Here is a 19,241-nt window from a genome sequence, read left to right as displayed (position 1 = left end):
ATACAAAGAGTAAGTTTGGAAAACAAAGACTACTCTAAAGACAAAGGGGCTAGAAATGTTATTTGCTAAAATACTGTTTACTAGACTATCAATTCTTTGAAGGTAGGGATTATACTCATCCCTGATCTTATTATATCAGCACACTGTTGACCTGAACTAAAATTCTCCACAAGTCAAGGAGGGTAGAGTTATCAATGTTTTAATACTGAAATTATCAATGTATGCTAAGATATAGATAGCTTCTTCTAAAAGTTAGACGCAGAAATTTAGCTATGATAGGGAAGACATTAAATATTTTATTTTTTGTCAGATATGAAAATAAAGGACCTAAAAGTACTAATATTGGAAATAATGACTTAAAATGAATTAACATGACCAATCTGAATGACAGAAATATACCAGAAGCTGCAAGTGATCTCAGAACTACATAAATATCAGCTTTGTGCTCAAATTATAAATTAAACTAAATAACACATTACTTTATACCTAGAATATTTTATTTTCTTATATTCAGAACATGTGACTGACAAAACAAAATATAAATGAAACACAAATTGCTTTAAAAAAAAAAAAGTCAAGGAGACCCATTACCATACTAAGAAAAAAATATCCAGCTTACAAAACTGTATGTCTACATAAATGCATGATTATACTTAAAAACACTGATACAGTTTGGGAGACATAAAGGGAATATATTTCCCAACTGTGTTTACAGGCCTCAAATTCTAAGATATCAGAATATATCATCTATTAACTTAGTACTAATAATCTGAAAAGGAAAAGGTATTGATATTCTTAGAAACCCATGTCTTGTAATAAATATTCTTTTTTGGGGGGATATTCTTAACTATAAAGATTAGGAGCTTAGAGTATTTCCCTATTTTTAATTGATTTTCACAATCATATGACTATATGAGTACTTACCAATCAGAAAAACAATCGAAACAATACGACCAAAAGCACATTAATTATTTAAATGAACAACTCCAATTTGCCCTTGTTATGTTTCTTTAGTGGCACACTGTTGAAAATAACGATTTATAGTTCGTTCAAAGAACCATACTTTTTGCATTATTAAATTCTAAGCTACTCTAAAAAAAATTACTTTATCAAGTAAAACAAAGCATGAAGTATCACTTTTAACAAATTTATGTAATCAGCAGATAAAGACAAAGATGATTCGAACAAAGAATTTTACAAGTAAAATGGGCAAATATATGATCAAATAATATACGTAGGTAAATACTGGCACTGTAGTGTATCAGTTCAGGAGCTAGTAAGGAGTTACATTGTTCAGACTGTTTGCTGTTAATCACTCTTATACATTATACACAAGAAACATGGCGAAGTGTTTATGTATCTGTGATTAAGTGTAACGATACCTTTTTGTTACTGCCTCTGGCCTCAATTGTCACCTCTTTCTTTGGTTTTTCAAGATAGGTCTCCTTCTTTCACCCTTACTTGCTGTCCGTATCCTAACAGTTTCAATACTCTGTTAAACTTAACACAACAAGGGCACCTGGGTGGTTCAATGAGTTAAAGCCTCTGCCTTTGGCTCAGGTCATGATCCCAGGGTCTCGGGCTCTCTGCTCAGTGCAGAGCCTGCTTCTTTCTCTCTCTCTCTCTCTGCCTGCCTCTCTGCCTACTTGTGTTCTCTGTCAAATAAATAAATAAAATCTTAAAAAAGAAAAAAAAAACTTAACAACACTATGGGCCCATGAGTGCCTGGGTGGCTCAGTGAGTTAAAAGCCTCTGCCTTTGGCTCAGGTCATGATCCCAGGACCCTGGGAACAAGCCCCACATCGGGCTCGCTGCTGGGCGGGGAGCCTGCTTCCCCCTCTCTCTGACTGCCTCTCTGCCTACTTGTAACCTCTCTGTCAAATAAAATATAAATAAATAAACAACACAACACTGAGGATTGTCTAGGAAAAAAACCAGAGAATCATATACACTATTTAATACTAAACCAAATATTTTGGTGCCTAAAGAGGAAACATAAATGTGTAGCTTCTTTATTTTTTTTTTCCTGTGCTTTAGAGCTTTGTAGGTTACTTTGGAGTTTCAAAGATTTGAGCTGCCTAAAAACTAGAAGTGGAACAATATTCTAAATGGGGTTTCTTTCATTTTTGTTTGCTTTTATATAAAAGTTTTTTTGGGGGTGCCTTGGTAGCTCAGTCAGTTAAGTGTCTGCCTCCGTTCAAGTCATAATCCCAAGGTTTTGGGATTGAGGCCCACATCGAGTTCCCTGCACAGCAGGCAGTCTGCTTCTCCATCTCCCTCTCCCAACAGGCGCTCTCTCTCTCACACAAATAAATGAATTTTTTTTTTTTAAAGTTCTTTTTAGGGATGCCTGGGTGGCTCAGTTAAGCCACTGTCTTTGGCTCAGGTCATGATCCCAGGGTTCTGGGATCGAGTCCCACTCCTTGCTCAGTGGGGAGCCTGCTTCTCTCTCTGCCTCTGCCTGCCACTCTGCCTGCTTGTGTTCTCCCGCACTCTCTCTCTCTGACAAATAAATAATTCTTTTTTTAAAAAAGTTCTTTTTAATAAATAGAATCAGCTTTCATAAAAATTAACAATAATAAGAGTTTATTAGTTTATTAATTCTAGTAAGAATTAGACCCCAGTCTTTGCTGTCATTGTCAGTACTTAGGGAATTAGAGTAGAAAACTTGTAGATACAAGTAAACTGGTCATTAAATCACATGTATACAATGTCCTAGTAAATGAAAAAAAAATGACATTCTGGTTTTCATTATCAGTTTATTGTGAACATGGCTATGATCCATATCCCCAAAGCCAGGTAAACTCTCACAAACTAATAAAAACAAGTTTTAAAACTGATTTTAAAAAAATCAAGCTGAGGACAAGATGCTTGATGATGACAGTGTATCTCATTCAAGAGACTCTGACCAAAAGAAAAGTAGAAGGAACTCAGAGATAAGTGAGAGATGATAATAAACAAGAAAGAGGGGCATCTGGGTGGCTCCATTGGTTAAGCATCTGTCTTTGGCTCAGGTCATGTCTAAGGTTCCGGGATCAAGAGCCCCATGGTGGTTCCCTGCTCAGTGGGAAGTCTGCTTCTCCCTCTGCCCCTCTCCCTTGCCCATGCGCGCGCTCTCTCTCTCTCTCTCTCTCCCTCTCTCATATAAATAACATCTTTTAAAAAAAAATTCTAAAAAAGCATTAAATATTTAATAGCGGCAGGAGGGACATGAGCAAACTACAAGGTCTGAGAAATCAAACAAAGTGCTTAACTAAAAAGCCCATGAGGAGCACCTGGTTGGGCTCAGATGAAGAGTGTGCAACTCTTGATCTTGGGGTTGTGAGTTCAAGCTCTACGTTGGGTATAGAGATCACTTCAAAACAGGAGCTTAAAGAAAAAAAGCCCATGAAAAATAAATTTTTCATTATTTTGCCAACATAATAACCAAAACATCATAACTTCTAACATCAGCTGAGCATGGATAGTTCCCCATATCTTCCTTTTCCTTATAAACCTGCATCAGTTCTCTGAGTCATGTCTGTTCCTTTTTCTGAGCAGTGAATCTTTCAAGCAGGGAATATATTTGTGTTTCCTGATCCTAAGTGGATCATTTTATTTTAAGAACATGATGACCTAAAAAGGCCTATTTGAGCATGAAAAACTGGAAACCATTTAATATATGTTCTATTAAACTTTTATCTTAGGATCCTATTCATACTAATAATAGGCACCATTTTCAAGCATCCTCAAACTTTTGAGAAGCACATCAAGTACTACCTTTTATTACATATTTCATCATGATCAAAAAGCCATCTTCCAGCTAAATTCAAAAACTCAGAAAAGATAAGTAACCAATCCAAAGTTCCACAGGTGGCAGGGCATCACAGAGGTGAATCAAATCCAGCTGGTCCACTGCTGAAGCCAATGTGTTACCTTCCATTACGTGACACTGTCTTTTGCACACAGCAAACATGAGTGATGGCAATGGACAGACAACTGCACAGAGGTGGCATACACGGGCTAGCATGCACTTTGCTGGCTCCAAGGATTGCTCAGAGCAGCAAGTTTTCCTAGACTTTGGCCATCTGTTAACTGAAAAAATTTATGTCTGTATGATATTCTGACACCCCAGCAGCAACTCTGCCATTTTTACACCAGCAGACCGTACTTGCAATCGAACTACTACTAAGAATAAAATGCACTTAAAAATGAGCTATAAATGCACTAATTTGGAATTGAATAAAAATTAAGTTTGCTCTAAGTTCTCTAGCAAACATTTTCAAAGCATTAGACATCAAACTTTACGAAAAAGAAACCACACAATTACTAAAAGCAACATTCAAAAGAATTCAGTAACAACTATGCATTTAATCACCCTACACACACAACTATGAATCAGTTTAATTTTTAACATGCATTTGAATTAATAAGCCCCCTTTTTTTTTTTTTACCTGCACTGTTTTTAACTGTTGGGTCTGTAACACAGAGGGCTGAGTTGTAGTATTAATCAGTTGGCTTCCTGGGGTCAATGCTGAGACACCAATGACAGGTTTCACCTCTGGCCTCCCTCCAATGGTAACTACTTTAATTTGCTGCGGTGGTAACTTAGCATCTCCTGACTGGGCCTGAGTTGTAACTTTCTGAGCCTGGGGTAGTTGGCTATGGGGTAGTGCTAAAACAATTGGTGAACCAGACTTGCCCAAAGTTGTTAAAATTAACTTCTGTCCATCTGGTTTAAGGGTCTGATTGCCAAGTTTAAGATCTGATGTCTGTGATACTTTGTTTAAAATAATCTGATTGGCTGATATAGTCACAGGAGTCTGAGCACCAAGTTTTTGAAGGCCACTTGGAAAAGCTGGTTTCACTGTGGTATTAGAATCTGCTTTAGTAATTGTGGTATTCACTGCAACTTGGTTAGTGTGGTTACTGTACACTGTGATTGGTTCCGTGGAAATGGGCGTGGCTGTAGAGTCCCCAGTAGAATTTATGTTGACAATTTCTTCCAGTTCTGTCTCCATGGGAATTGGGGATGACACAATAACAGCCTCAATACTATCATCCTCCACTAAAGTTATACCAGTGTCCATTATCTCCTCTGGAAGCAAACTATTCACCTCGGCTGGCACCACCTCCATGGTCGTTCTTCTGCTAGAAGGTGGATCGGGCGCTGCAAGAAAAGTTGAAAATGAATAAATTATTAATTTTCAAAACAGATTTAGGAATAAAATTATTCAAAAGAAATGCTAGTGACAAAATAATCATTTGTTGCTGATGTACAACTGAATGAAGGATATTCCTGATACCTATTTGGCTTACATCACTTCGACATACTCTCAACTTTCAGGAATCTGAAATATAAGTCACATGGGACACAAAACTAGAAGCAAATATTCTCATGCGCCATGTCTCAATCCAAAAGTATACTGCATTCAGGACACTCCTTTCCAATGCCCACATAAAACTTTTTAGTCTTTGGCATGTCTGATAACCTTATTTCTTGCCAGTTATTTTTTTTTTCCCATTGACAGACTTGAAAACTGCTGACTCACATAAAGATTTAAATGTAAACAAATATTGGAAAATATCTTCAAATCTCCAGGGAGCTAGGTTCTAAGATGAGGATAGTTTGCCATCTACAAAAATTCATTAAATATTCAAATTAATATTAAAGGAGTTCTAGAGTAATCCATCTCGGCACATGCAGATTAAATGATTTATTTGGCTCAAGTTTGATCCATCAGCTTCAGATAAAAAAAAAAAACAAAAAACAAAAACAATAAAACCTTTACTTAGGAAGAAGATTCTCAAATCCTCCTTAGCCACTTAAATGTCAAAAAGGAAACCAATGAAAAGGGTGTAAAAGCCAGTCCTATTACAAAAAAAGTGGTAGTAATAATAATAATAATAATAATAAAGCAAATTAGGAACAGGTCAGAACTGTGATGCTTTTAGCCAAAGGTTATGCAGAACTTCCAATGAAGATATCAGTACCATTATCTTCACATATTAAAGAGAGTACATCATGTTCCTGATTGACTAAATATTAAGGTTATTTGCCCATACAATATTAAAGATGAATACAAACCTAGTCAGCAATTGTTTCGTCTTCCTTCTTTTAAAAATACAAAACTGCAATACCCAGTCTGAGATTAAGAATAACACACACGGGCACCAGATTATAATTATTATCATTGACGAATACTAATAGTACCAAAATTAATCATTATTGAATGCTTGCAATATACCAACGATGGCATAATTAATTAATCCTCACAATTCTGTGATATTATCATTACCACTCCCATATTACAACTGAAGAAATTTAGATTAAGTAATCTGCCTAAGGTCACATAACTAGTAAATGATAGAGCCCAGACTCAAAATCAGGATATGTTTTACACCAAAGTTCATAATTTTAATCACAAAATTACATTGCCTTAAATTTTTACCACTGGTATTTTTTTTTAAGATTTTTAATTTATTTGACAGAGAGAGATCACAAGTAGGCAGACAGGCAGGCAGTGGGGGTGGTCCCCGCTGAGCCTGATGTGGGGCTTGATCCAGGAACCTGAGATCATGACCTGAGCCGAAGGCAGAGGCTCAAGCCACTGAGCCACCCAGGCGCCCCACCACTGGTATTTTTAAATGAAGAAAAAACATGTCTGCTCCTTCACAGTCAATCCCCTACCCTAGAAATCCTACCCTGCACAACCACTGTTCTGCTCTATCACTATACGTTTGACTTTTTGCCCACTCTAGAACTTCACATAAATGGAATAATAAAAATGAGCTTTTCCCTGAGTATGTTGAGATTTGCCTTTACTCCTTCACTTACTATGAGTTCTGTTCCTTTTTATTGCTGAGTAATATTCCATCATACAAATCTACCATGCTTTGTTTATCCATTCACCTGTGAATGGATATTTGGAAATTGTTTCCAATTTGGGACTCCTAAATAACACTGCTATGAACATTTTGAGTTTAAGTTTGTTATGGATACATACCTTCATATTTTCTGAATAAATACCAAGAAGTGGATTTGCTGTGTCATAAGGTGAATTTAACTTTCCATGAAACTGCCAACCTATTTCACACTGTATACACCCACCAGCAATGGGCAAGAGGACCAGCTGTCCCACATCCTCAGTAACAACTGGCATTGTCAGCCGTTCTAGTGGGTATGAAGTGGCATCTCACTGTAGTTTTCACTTGCAATGCCCAGATGACTAACAACGCTGAGCATTTTTTCATATATGCAGTGTATTTGTGTATCTTCTTTTGAAAAGTACCTGTTAAAATCTTTTTCCTTTTTAAAAAAAGACTTCTTACTGAGTTGGGTAAGTTCTTTATATACACTATAAAATTACCACTCATGGGGCACCTGGGTGGCTCAGTGCATTAAGCGTCTGCCTTCAGTTCAGGTCATGATCTCAGGGTCCTGGGATGGTTCCCTGCATCGGACTCTCTGCTCAGCAGGGGGCCTGCTTCCTCCTCCCCCTCTGCCTGCCTCACTGCCTACTTGTAATCTCTCTCTCTGACAAATAAGTAAATAAAATCTTTAAAAAAATAAATAAAATCACCCGTCACGGTAACTTGTAGCTCAAATGAATTACTAGCGTTTTGAGATCCCAAAGTACTAGCACTTCTCTACATGCAGCTCTTTCTGATCAGGAGAATCCTCTCTGACATTTATGGGAATTTAAAGTAGGCATGCAAAGACACCACACCAATTATACCTTCAGCAATGGAAACAGTACCAAACAACAAAGGGCCTAACCCACAATGTCACATTAGCATCCTTTCCCTACTGCATACCTTGTCCACACCCCATCCATTCCATCTGGTGCACTCCATTCCCCACAGAACAAGGCAGGATGATGACTCGGTTGCCAGTATCCAATACAACCACAGAAGTGACTCTCTGCTCTCCCTGAAGTTCTCCCAGCATATCTGGACATGTGGGTATAGCCTTTGGTATCCTCTTAAGGACAGGGAGATCTCTGTCCAACCTTTATTCATCTTCCTCCTTCAAGCACCTGAAGTCAAGGTGCAGGAGGGAGAAGTCGAGTCACAGGAGATGGTGGTCTGGCAGTATATTTACTTTCAGTTTCAAGTACTCACAGTTACAACTCAACTAAACAACCTTCTAATGCACCCGAAATTCTATATCCTCTGACACTCCTTCTGGTGTCCTATTTCTGACCATTATTTCAGCTTTGGGGGCTCCTTGACTCAGCTCTTATTATAGCCACGCTGCCTCTCAGCTGAGGCAATGGAGTTGGTGCAAAAACCAAAGCACCATTTGGGCTCTCAGTGCAATCCCCAAATATCCACTAAGAGGTACAACACAGGACGACGTTGCCCCTGCCCCTGCCACCCGTCCAGCACCTGAGTGACAGACAGCATTCACCACCAGATGCCAGAGTCTTTCCATATCCCCTAACCTAACCCACCAGGCTGTCACCTTCCTCTTTCAAGAAGCTAGGTCTCTATCAGCACCCCATCTGCATAGCCCAAAATGCCAAGAACTGTGAGGGATCTGAGATTTTAGACCCTCTTTGTAAGCGAACAAAGTATCCTGTTAGCATTTCACAGATACTAGCAGACCACACTGTACTCTTAGGGAGAGACACAGGACTTATTACAGCACAGCAAGGAACACGAGCATCACATGTATGTGAGTTCTTCTGGCTGCCCACAAGATCCCCCATGGTAGACACGGAGAGGCCCAGGTAGATGTTGTGCAGGCAGGGGGTTTGTATCACAACTCATAACCCTGAGCTCAGTTATAATGGGCTAAAGCACACCTGCCCTTTTGTCCACAGGAAGAGATTATCTTTATTATACTGCAGAACAAGCAAATCTGCCCTTGGCTACAGCAGGAATCACTGTATCTATCATTCAAGGCTATACAAACATCCTAGAAATAATTATTTAAAAGGACAGTTACTCCCTCAGTTGCAAAAACCAATAGAAAACTTATCTCCCAACTGATATCTACTTATCTCAGCAAAGTTTTATAATTCAAGTGTACAGCTCTTGCATATAAATTGATCCCTAAGCATTACATGTTTTTTGATGCATTGCAAATAGTCTTTTTCACTTTCCACTTGTTTGCTGCTATTATATACAAATACAGCTAGGTTTTTTTTCATATTGTCCATGTAGCCTACAACTTAGGTAAATTCATTTATTGATTTCTAGTAGCTTTTTTTTTTTAAGATTTTATTTATTTATTTGACAGAGAGAGATCACAAGTAGGCAGAGAGGCAGGCAGAGCGAGAGGAGGAAGCAGGCTCCCCGCTAAGCAGAGAGCCTGATGAGGGGCTCCATCCCAGGACCCTGGGAGCATGACCTGAGCTGAAGGCAGAGGCCTTAACCCACTGAGCCACCCAAGCGCCCCTTTAGTAGCTTTTTGCTGTAAGTTCCTTACAATTTTTTACAAGCACTATCCACGCTGTCTGAATATAACATCTCTATTTCTTCTTTTCCAATTAGCATGCCTTTTATTTCTTTTTTCTTTCTTTACTACACTCACTAGGACCTCCAGTAAAATGTTGAATGAAAGTGGTAAGAGCAGACAACTTTTCCTTGTTCCCAATCTTACTTGTTAGCTGTAGGTTTTTCGTAAATTCCCTTTAACAGGCCAAGGAAGCTTATTTATATTCTAGTTTGCGAAGTTGGGTGGGTTTTTTCCCCCAATCATAAGCAGGTATTTCTATCATATGCTTTTTCTCCAACTACTGAGATAATCACATGGCTTTTCTCTCTCTTTTTTATTTTATTTATTTGACAGACAGAGATCACAAGCAGGCAGAGAGGCAGAGAGAGAGGGGGAAGCAGGCTCCCCACTGAGCAGAGAGCCCGATGCGGGGCTCGATCCCAGGATCCTGAGATCATGACCTGAGCTGAAGGCAGAGCCCTTAACCCACTGAGCCACCCAGGCGCCCCTGGCTTTTCTCTTTTAACCTTTGAATTATATTGATTTTTTATTATTAAGCCAATTTTGCATTCCTGAAATAAGCCCTACTCAGTACTAACGTATGTACTTTGTATATATTCCTGAATTCTATTTCCTAATATTTTGTTAAGCATTTTTGTCTACACTCATGAAGGATATTGGTATGTAGTCCTTTTTCTTATAGTGGCTGTCTGGAGATAGTGCTAGCCTAATAAAATGTGTTAGGGCATGTTGCCTCCTCTTCAATTTTCAGGAAAAGTCAGTATAAAATTGTTACTATTTCTTCCTGAAATGTTCATCAGAACTCACCAATGAAGCCATCTAGATACAAAGTTTTCTTGTTTTTAACTATAAATTCAATTTCTTTAATAGATGTGGAGATGTTTGGGTTATTCAGTGACCTTTGATATTTGACAGGTTAGGTCCTCCAAGGAATTTGTCTATTTCCTCTAAGTTGCCAAATTTATTAGCATTAAGTCATACATATATTCTTTTATATTAATGTCTATAGAAATGTCAACTCTTCACCTTCATTTTGGTAATTTGTTTTCTCCTTTTTCCATCAGTCTGCCTGGAGATTTATCAATTTTATTGATATTTTCAAAGAACCACTTTTGCTTCACTGATTTTCTCAATTCTTTCTCAATTTCTTAATTTAATTGACTCTTATCTTTATCTCCTTCCTTCTGCTTGCTTTAGGTTTAATTTGTTCTTCTAGAAGCTTAAGATAGAAACACAGATTAGAGTTCAGTAAACTATAGTCCACAGACCAAATCAGGCCCATAGTCTGTTAACTACTCTCCAGCTAAGAATGGTTTTTACATTTTTATATAGCTGAGGGGGGAAAAAGGTATATACATAAACATATACCAGATTTACATGGCCTCCAAAGCCTAAAATTATTTGCTCTTCCCAGAAAAAAGTATGTCTAAAACCCGCAGATTTCTTCTTCCCTAAAATAAATACTTAACATTAAAAATTTGCCCCAAACCTCTAGCTGCATTCTACTAATGTTATTTTGTTTTCAATTTATTATCATTCATTTCAAATGTTTTCTAATATTTCTTGCGATTTTGTCTTTGACACACAGAAAAATAAAGAAGTGTGCTATTAGGGGATTTTCTATCTTACTACTGATTCCTAATTTACTCCTATTATTGCCAAAGAATGTCATATTCTACAACATTCCCATCATTTGAAATTTGAGACTTGTTTCATTGTTTAGTACATGCTCTATCTCCGTGAACAGTGCATGTGCCCCTGAAAAGAACGCGTATTCTACAGGTGCTGAGAGCGGTATTTTACACGCCAATCAGAGCAAGTTGTTGACAGTGTAGTTGGCATCTTCTATATTGTTGCCTTTTCTTCTTCTATCAATTACTGAGAAAGGCTATTAAAAATTCCTAAATATGATTGTGAATTTGTCTATTTCTCCCCATCTGTGCGGTTTTTCTTGCTTCAAATATTTTGAAGCTTGCTATTCAGAATAACATGTCTCTTTACTTATCCTGTTAAAAAGACTAGGAAATGGGGTACATTGGTGGCTCAGTCGTTAAGCATTTGCCTTCAGCTCTGGTATTAACCCAGGAAACCTGGGATCAAGTCCCACATCGGGCTCCCTGTTCAGCAGGAAGCCTGTTTTTCTCCCTCTCTCACTCCTCCTGCTTGTGTTCCCTCTCTCCCTGTCTCGCTGTCAAATAAATAAAACCTTAAAAAAAAAAAAAAAAAAGACTAGGAATTACAGAACTAGAGTCTCCCTTGAACTAGGAGTAAAGTTCAAAATCTGAAGAAGAAAAGATTTGATTGGTTTGGCCAGTCTCTATGTAGTGTCGGGCTGTGCAGAATTCTGAACCAGCATACCTCAAAGCCACTAAGCAGGCTATGATAACTGCTTTATGATTAGATATCTGTATCTGTTTCAATCAGGGTGACATGCAAGGCATGGTAGCTTGTGCTAAAAGCAACTCTCAAAAGGAGCTGTGGGCATGGCAGGAAAGGGTCTGGTCGTGCAGCTACATGAGTCATCACTCTAATTTTATCCCTTAGGAATGGAAGATATGAACTAAGCACATGCAACCTCATCATCACTGTGTTGAGGACCACTACAAGAAAAGAGAGAATTTTCACAAGCCAGTAGGACTGAAGAGCTTTACTTCACCTCATTTTTGCCAGGGTTACCTGGCAAGGTATGGTAGGAAAGAAGACAGAACATACAATGTATTCCCCATGCCTCCAGTAATTTTTGCTCATACAACAAAGTTCTAAAGGCAAAGCATGATTCTGGAAATCAATACACTGAGTTTTCCTCCTCACAGTTGAACATGGTTGAATGGTTTAAGTCTATTGAGTGTCAAAGATTAACTGATTTCAGAAAATCTAATGATTTCTGTATTTGTCTCGACTGTCTGACGTTTCAAGATCTAAAGTAGCACCCCTACTCTCATCTCCACTGCCCGAAGCATTCTATCACATTACCCTGGTACTTCCATGATAGCATCTAGCACAATCAGAAAATATCTTTGTTTATAGTCTCAGTCTTCCTGCCCTACTTCTTTACAATGCAAACTCCACAAGGACTGGGACTTGGCTGTCTTTAATCACTAGATTCCCTATCTCCAATGCCTAGAACAGGGCTGCCAAATAGTAACCTCCAAAACAAACTTGAAGAATGAATAATTAATCATGGGGAAGGGATATCATCTAAAATTCTAGCATTATTTACCAATCCAAGCATTATTTACCAAGATAACTTTGATTTGTCTATTTGAGTAAGACAGGTTTAAATAACGCTGAGACTTCACAACACGTCAAATAAAATAAACTCATAAGGAACAAACTGAGAAACTCCTTTTCAAATAAGCTTTCAAATACTCAAAATTAGCTTTTAACCTATACTCCGTGCAATTACATTCCATCTTAAGTTGACAAGGTTCTCTTAATTTTTAACTCATTTATGGTTTTTATCAGTCATTTAATTAACAAATACTTATTATTTCCCAACTCTGTGAAGGGCATTATGGGTAATTAACCAAAGACCTTGCCCTGACAAAGCTTAGAAATCAACAGAAGAATGGCATGACCACAGTTATACTTTGGGAGGATTAACTTCATCTCAGTGTTTTATTTGACTGGAGGCAGAGAGACCGGTTAGTTAGAAGGCTATTCTAGTTAGAAGGCTATTCGGTAATTAGCTCAAGACAGAGATAAATGGAGGGTCTGAATTGGGACAGTGATTAAAATAAACCAATAAATATAAAATAAAAAATAATGCAAGATAGAAATGGCAAATGCTCTATGCTTTTAAATCTCTTAAGAGTTCCAAATGGAATATTATCAGTGCTAAAACACTTACTTTCTTAATTACAGGTGAAGGACAACCAGGGAGAACAAATGTTTTCATTCTTTCTTTTTATCAAATGCTTCATTCTTGCACATAACATTATTAAGTGGTCACCTATCACCATATTACAGATGAGTAATTTGTCAGATTAGACAAAAATATCTGAGTGTTTAAGAACTATATTTTTGGGGGCGCCTGGGTGGCTCAGTGGGTTAAGCCGCTGCCTTCGGCTCGGGTCATGATCTCAGGGTCCTGGGATCGAGTCCCGCATCGGGCTCTCTGCTCAGCAGGGAGCCTGCTTCCTCCTCTCTCTCTCTGCCTGCCTCTCTGCCTACTTGTGATCTCTCTCTGTCAAATAAATAAATAAAATCTTTAAAAAAAAAAAAAAAAAAAAAAGAACTATATTTTTGTACCTAGAGCTTACCACCAGACTAACTAGTTAACAACGTTACCTTTTGGATTTCAGCTCTGATTTCTAAAATCAAACGTTGACAACTCAAAAACTTAGTATGTAACTATTTCTCAGACTAAACTGGGAGCACTGGACTATAAGCCATGAGTCCTGAGGAAGATTTAAAAATTTTATATTTTCATTTTGATAATATGTCTTAAAGTATATTCTGGATCATCTGAACAACCACCTCATATGCACAATCAATGGTACTAGAATAAGGGTGGGTTTAAAAAAAAAAAAGGCACAGAAGGGTCTTATAAGGTAAATGATATATTTATGCCAAGTGAAAGCCAAACCATCTGTGAGTTAAGGAGGAAAGTTTTGCAGCATTCAAATGCACAAAAGTGGTGTAGAAATTGGATTATTACAGGATATATAGTATATAAAAAAACTGCACCTTGCCAAGGCAGGCAATAGTGTATTTTCTATGCAAAGAGTTTGTTTCAGCAAAGCAACATCATCCATTATCCTATATTTAATTTGTTTTACTGATGCTTTATAGTTTTGTTTATATTTTATTTACAAGTCTACCTGTGTTTTATATTTACATAAAAGCAATAGACGTAAGCAATTTATACTATATACATCCAAAAGTTAAATATTTTAATAAAACTATTTAGGCCAATGTAAGGACCCATAATATTTTTTTTCCCTTTAAAAGGGGGTACTGTATATATTACTCATGCTTAAGACTAACATGGTGTACAGGGGTGCCTGGGTGGCTCAATGGGGTAAGCCATTGAGCCAGGTAAGGTAAGGTAAGGTAAGCCTTTGGCATCGCATTGGGCTCTCTGCTCAGCGGGGAGCCTACTCCCTCTGGCCCCCCTCCTACTTGTGATCTGTCAAATAAATAAAATCTTAAAAAACAAGCAAAAAAAGACTAACATGGTAGACAAAACATGGGGATTCAAATCAGATCCATTTCCAAATGTTGGCTCTTCTAGTTGTTTAACATGGAACCCTAAAACAGTCATCTCACCAAGCCTCCATTTACTTGCAAGGCTACTATGAAAAATAGTTATGTTGTACACTAGAACTCAAATGAAAATTCTTTTCCTCTTTCTCCATCTAAACTGAATTAGCTTTTTATGACCTTAGACTATCAAAACAATAGGGCTTAAGATCTTGTCATCTTCCATGACCCTCCATGGAACTATTAATCTGGCATATACCATGCAGACTACACCTTCAGTGTCTCCTTCTCACTACAACCAAGAATGTCTGAATCTCCAAAGTCTAAAACCTGGTGTGGTACTTTTACCTCCATGTCCTCTAACCTACACCACATTCTCCATAAAAGCCGCAGAATTTAACTCCCTTGAGGACATCTCTGAGGCGGTCATTCTCCTATTTTGAAAATCTTCTGTAACTCTCAAGGCCTTCTGCATTGAAGCTCGACCCAACCCATCCTTCCAACTTTACCTCCCAACTCCTAAACTGAAAGTTTGATACTGAGGCCCGTCCTATCCCTGGCACAGTATATGGCACATAAGAAATACTCAACAGTAACAAAGAATTAAAATCTGTAATGCTCCTCTTCCCCAAAAAAGACCTTATACTGTCTCTGCCGGCATAAGTCTTCGTTTCTTTCTAACACACTTTCTAATTATTAACACACAATCGTTCTAACCGTAACAATCTGAAAACTGGCCTTTAAAGACAATCACAAAGAATCACCAAAAAAGACAACAGTCCTCTGTGATTTAAAAAAAAAAAAAAAAAAAAAAAAAAAGCCAACAAAACATTTTACTCTCCTTCATGTTAATTACTTTTTAAATTCTGCGTGTCACCACGAACTTCGAAGCCGGCTGACATGGACCCAACCGCGGCACCATAAAAGCCGTCAGAACAGAACAGAACCGAACCCAAGCCCGGCTGGGTAACGTCTCACAAACCACGAACGGGCGCTTCCGAGGCCCTCCCCGCGACGCCCCCACAACCGTTTGGTCCCTCACTCTCCCAGCGCGTGAAAGCCCCTGCGCGGGCTTCTCCGGACCCGGGAAGGCCGCACCGCACGTCACGCTGACGTCACGTCTCCGTGGGAAACGAGGGCGAGGGCAGCCGTGGCCCCCGCACACTCTCCGGCCGCACTTCCAGTCCGCGCCTCTCGTGTCAGCGACCGAACCTCCCGCGGCGACAGCGGGGGACGCCCGAGGGCCCCGGCGGGGCGACCCGCAGCCCGGCTCCCGCGGGATCTGCCGCACAATCCCAGATACACTCGCGTCTTCAGGGACCCCAACGACATTAAACCGTGGCCATGACCTCCGGCCGCAGAGCCCCTCGGTTCCGCGCGGGAGCTCTCGAGCAAAGCGCCGGCTCGCCCCGTCCTGGGGCACGACATCGCCCACGACTCCTCTCCGCCAACCCCGCGGCCTCCCCGCTCGCCGCACACGGACGGCAACACGCGGGGGCGCGGCCGCGGCCGGTCCCTCGGACCCCGGAGTCTGCGCGCCGCAGCGCGTGACACACTCAGTCTCCAAATCCACGAAATGGGTGTGGAGGGGGGCGCGGGGCTAAGACGCGACGGACAGTCTCAGCTGTCGTGGGCCGAACGCGGGGGGCAAACGGGTCCCTGCACGGACGACGGAGCAACAGGAAAAGGAAACATTTCGGCGGTGACAACACCCGCGCACACGCTTCCAAACGCGAGCGCCCGCACGGTCCACGGCGCGGGGCTTAAATGCGGGAGAGCCGGTGCCCGCGTCCCGAAGGCAGCACACGGCCCCGCGCGGCCGCCGCCTCCCCGCAGCCGCCGCCGCCGTCGGGGGGGGGGGGGGGGCAAGTCAGGAAACCGGGTCAGAGCCGGCGGCTCCTCTAGGCCTCGGCGGCCGCCTCGGGTCCGCTCGAGCCCTCCGCCCCCGCAGCCGCGCCGCTGTCAGGACGAGGCTACGGATCCCCCGCGCTCCGGACCCGGCGCTCCCCTCCCGCCGCCCCTGCAGGACAGGGACGCGCTGCGGAGAAGCCTCCGGACGCCCCCTTCTCCTCTACCTCCAGCGGCCGCCGCTTCCTCCTCCCTCCGCTCCGCCGTGGGGGCTCCGGGAGGTCCCGGGCGACTCGGAGCCCGGCGGGGCTGGCTCTGCCCGCGCTCCGGAGCCCCGGCCGGCCGCGTCGCTCCCCAGCCCGCCCCGGCCGGAGCGCTCCGCGGGCCCGGGGCCGCCGCCGCCGCCGCCGCTAAGTCAGGGGCCGGGATTGTATTTCGAAAGATCCGCCATTTTCACCTCGTCATCACCATCGCGCTTGGCGGCTGCCCGGCCGCCCCGCCCGGCCGCCGCCGCCGCCGCCGCCGCGCGAGCCGCCCCGCCCTCCCCGCGGCCTCCCCGCCCCCCGCCGCCCCCCGCCGCAGAGGCGCCCGCCCACCGACCCGGGGAAGCCGCCCGCCCGGCCCGCCAACCTTCAAACGCGCGGGGAGGCCCACGCGCGCTCGCCGAGACCGCCCGCCCCGCGGCGGAAGGGGGCGCTTCTGCGGGCCCGCGGCGGCCGCAGGGAGGTCGAGCCCCGGGCCCGGCGCGTTTCCGAGCAGCAGAGCCCCCCGGAAGGACAATGAAGAACCCGAAGTCCCTCGTTCTCAGACAAGCAACTTGAGGCGAGGACGACGGGGCGCGCGGCTCCCCGCGGCGCGGACCGACCCTCGGCGCCGGGCACGACGCCGGCGTCCCCCCGCGGCCGCCCTGACCCCAGACCCAGTCCGCGGTCGCGGGCCCGGGCGCTCGTGACGACGCGGCCCAAACCCGCCGCGCTCCGGTTCCGAAAGCGGATCCGAGCCATGCTGCTGGCCCCGCGTCTCGGGTCCCTCCTGGCCGCCGCCGCTCGGACGTGGGGACGCGCTGAGGAGTGACGGCGGCTGAAGCGCGGAAATCGCGCCTCTGCCCTGAATCACCAGCCGGGCGTCCGACGGTCCGTGGGCGGCGGGACCCGAGCCCGCCAGGCGCGTCCGCTCGGGCACAGCGAGTGGCCCCGCACGAGGGCTCGCAGAGCGTCCCCCCGGCTCCGCCCGCCGCGCTGTGGCCCCTGGAGGGCACCAGGGTGTTCATCGTCCCAGGAAGCCCCACGACGCGCGACCCGACGTGCGACGGGACCCGAGTCGGTCCTGTCTGCTGCGTGCGGGAAGCTCCGGCCACGCCGAACCCCCCGCGTGACAGCCCGGGCCCGCCAGCCCGCCCGCGACCGCCGCGCGGGGTTTCACGGCCGAGCACAGGCCTCCACGGTCCTCTGGGCCGGCCGGTGTCCGCGGGGCGAGGGGGCCGCCGGACAGGCCGCCCCACCCCCTGCCCCCTCCGGGGCGACGAGCCCGTCCGGGAGCCCGCGGCCCCCCGCCGCGCCCGGCCGCTCCGACCCGGCGTCCCGCTGCCCCCGAGGCCCGCGGTCCCCAGTCTCCAAACTTCACTCCGCCCCCGCCAGCTGTTTACCGTTGCTCGGCCCGGCTCAGGCCGGCCCGCCGCCGGCCCCCGTGCACCTCGGGGTCATTACGACACCGAGCCGGGAGCTTCGCGAGGAAGACGCGCATACAAAGGGCGGAGGAAGAAGGGGCGGCGGGCAGCGAGGGAAGCGGCGCTGGGACGAAATGACACAGCAGCAGAACCGGCTCCCAGGAACCCGGGGCGACAGTCGGCTTCGCGGGCCGCGCAAGGTGCGTGTCAACAGCCGCCGGAACCCGTCCTCCCGCCGGCCGCGAGGGGCGGACGGCCGGGCCAGGGCCGGCCCCGCCGGGTGACAGCCGCCCAGCCGGGCGCCGGCGGGAAGAGGCCGGGCCGGGAGGCCCCCCCGCCCCCTGCGGCCCGAGGAGGCGGCGCGGCGGCCACCAGCCCGGCGGCCACCAGGTTCCCGCTCTCCGCCGCGCCCCGCCGCGCCCCGCCGGCGCGGGCTCCCGCAGGGGGCGGTCCGGCGCCCTCCGCCCGCGCCACCACCCGCAGCGGGGGGCCGGCGTCCCCTTCCCGCCCGCCCGCCCAGAGGTCCCCACCCCCCGGGCTGACGCTCACCAAAGCCGCCGGCGGCGCCGCCGCCTGCTCCTCGCGCCGCGCTCCCTCGGCTCCCAGCAGCAGCGGCGGCGGCGGCGCCTCCGAGACACAGACCCGGGTTTGTTCAAAATCACGCGCCCAGCGCCATTCCACCGCCGCATCCCATAATACGCCGGGCCCTCCCCGCCCGCGCGCCCCTCTCCGCCCGCCCCTCTGCTCCGCCGGCCCCGCCCCCCGGCCCGCTTCCTTCGCCCCGCCCCTTCCGCGGCGCCTCGGCCCTCCCCGTGGCAACCCGAGCCTCGCGTCGCTGCGCAGGGCGCGGAGCACGCTGCGGCCCCACGTGACTCGGGCTCCGTCGGAGGCGTGGCCGGGACGTTCCACCGGCCGAGCTGCGGGGGGGGCCGGCCGCGCCTCGCCTCTGGCTCGCCCGGCGGGACGCTGGCGCCGCGGCTGAGCTTCCCGCAGCCCCGCCGGGCGGCTGTGCTGGGGGCGTCGGGCGCGCGAACGCCCTCCCTCCGTCTCGGCTTTGCGGGATCTGCGAGCCCGAGG

At 45.3% G+C, this 19,241-nt stretch overlaps 1 protein-coding gene across 15 annotated transcripts in view; it reads right to left on the bottom strand.

The window, feature by feature from the left end:
* LIN54 (lin-54 DREAM MuvB core complex component) overlaps positions 1 to 18,896 on the bottom strand; it is a 68,809-nt gene extending 49,913 nt beyond the window's left edge. For 3 of the 15 annotated variants that reach the window (XM_059150567.1, XM_059150902.1, XM_059150814.1), the window contains exons 1-3: positions 18,714 to 18,895; positions 7,798 to 8,018; positions 4,434 to 5,149 (exon numbers count right to left, since the gene is read on the bottom strand). In XM_059150567.1, coding sequence (XP_059006550.1) covers positions 4,434 to 5,149; positions 7,798 to 7,930 — 849 coding nt within the window. In that variant the 5' untranslated portion in view covers positions 7,931 to 8,018; positions 18,714 to 18,895. Of the gene's footprint in view, positions 1 to 4,433; positions 5,150 to 6,986; positions 7,774 to 7,797; positions 8,019 to 16,725; positions 16,985 to 18,143; positions 18,471 to 18,713 lie in introns of those variants that run through there. The other 12 variants (XM_059150989.1, XM_059150489.1, XM_059151545.1 and 9 more) reach the window with 12 other exon arrangements.
* Positions 18,897 to 19,241: the final 345 nt, after the last annotated feature.

The sequence above is a fragment of the Mustela lutreola genome, chromosome 1 (genome assembly GCF_030435805.1).
Source record: "Mustela lutreola isolate mMusLut2 chromosome 1, mMusLut2.pri, whole genome shotgun sequence".
Taxonomy (NCBI): domain Eukaryota; kingdom Metazoa; phylum Chordata; class Mammalia; order Carnivora; family Mustelidae; genus Mustela; species Mustela lutreola.
This window is presented reverse-complemented; position numbering and strand designations above follow the sequence as displayed.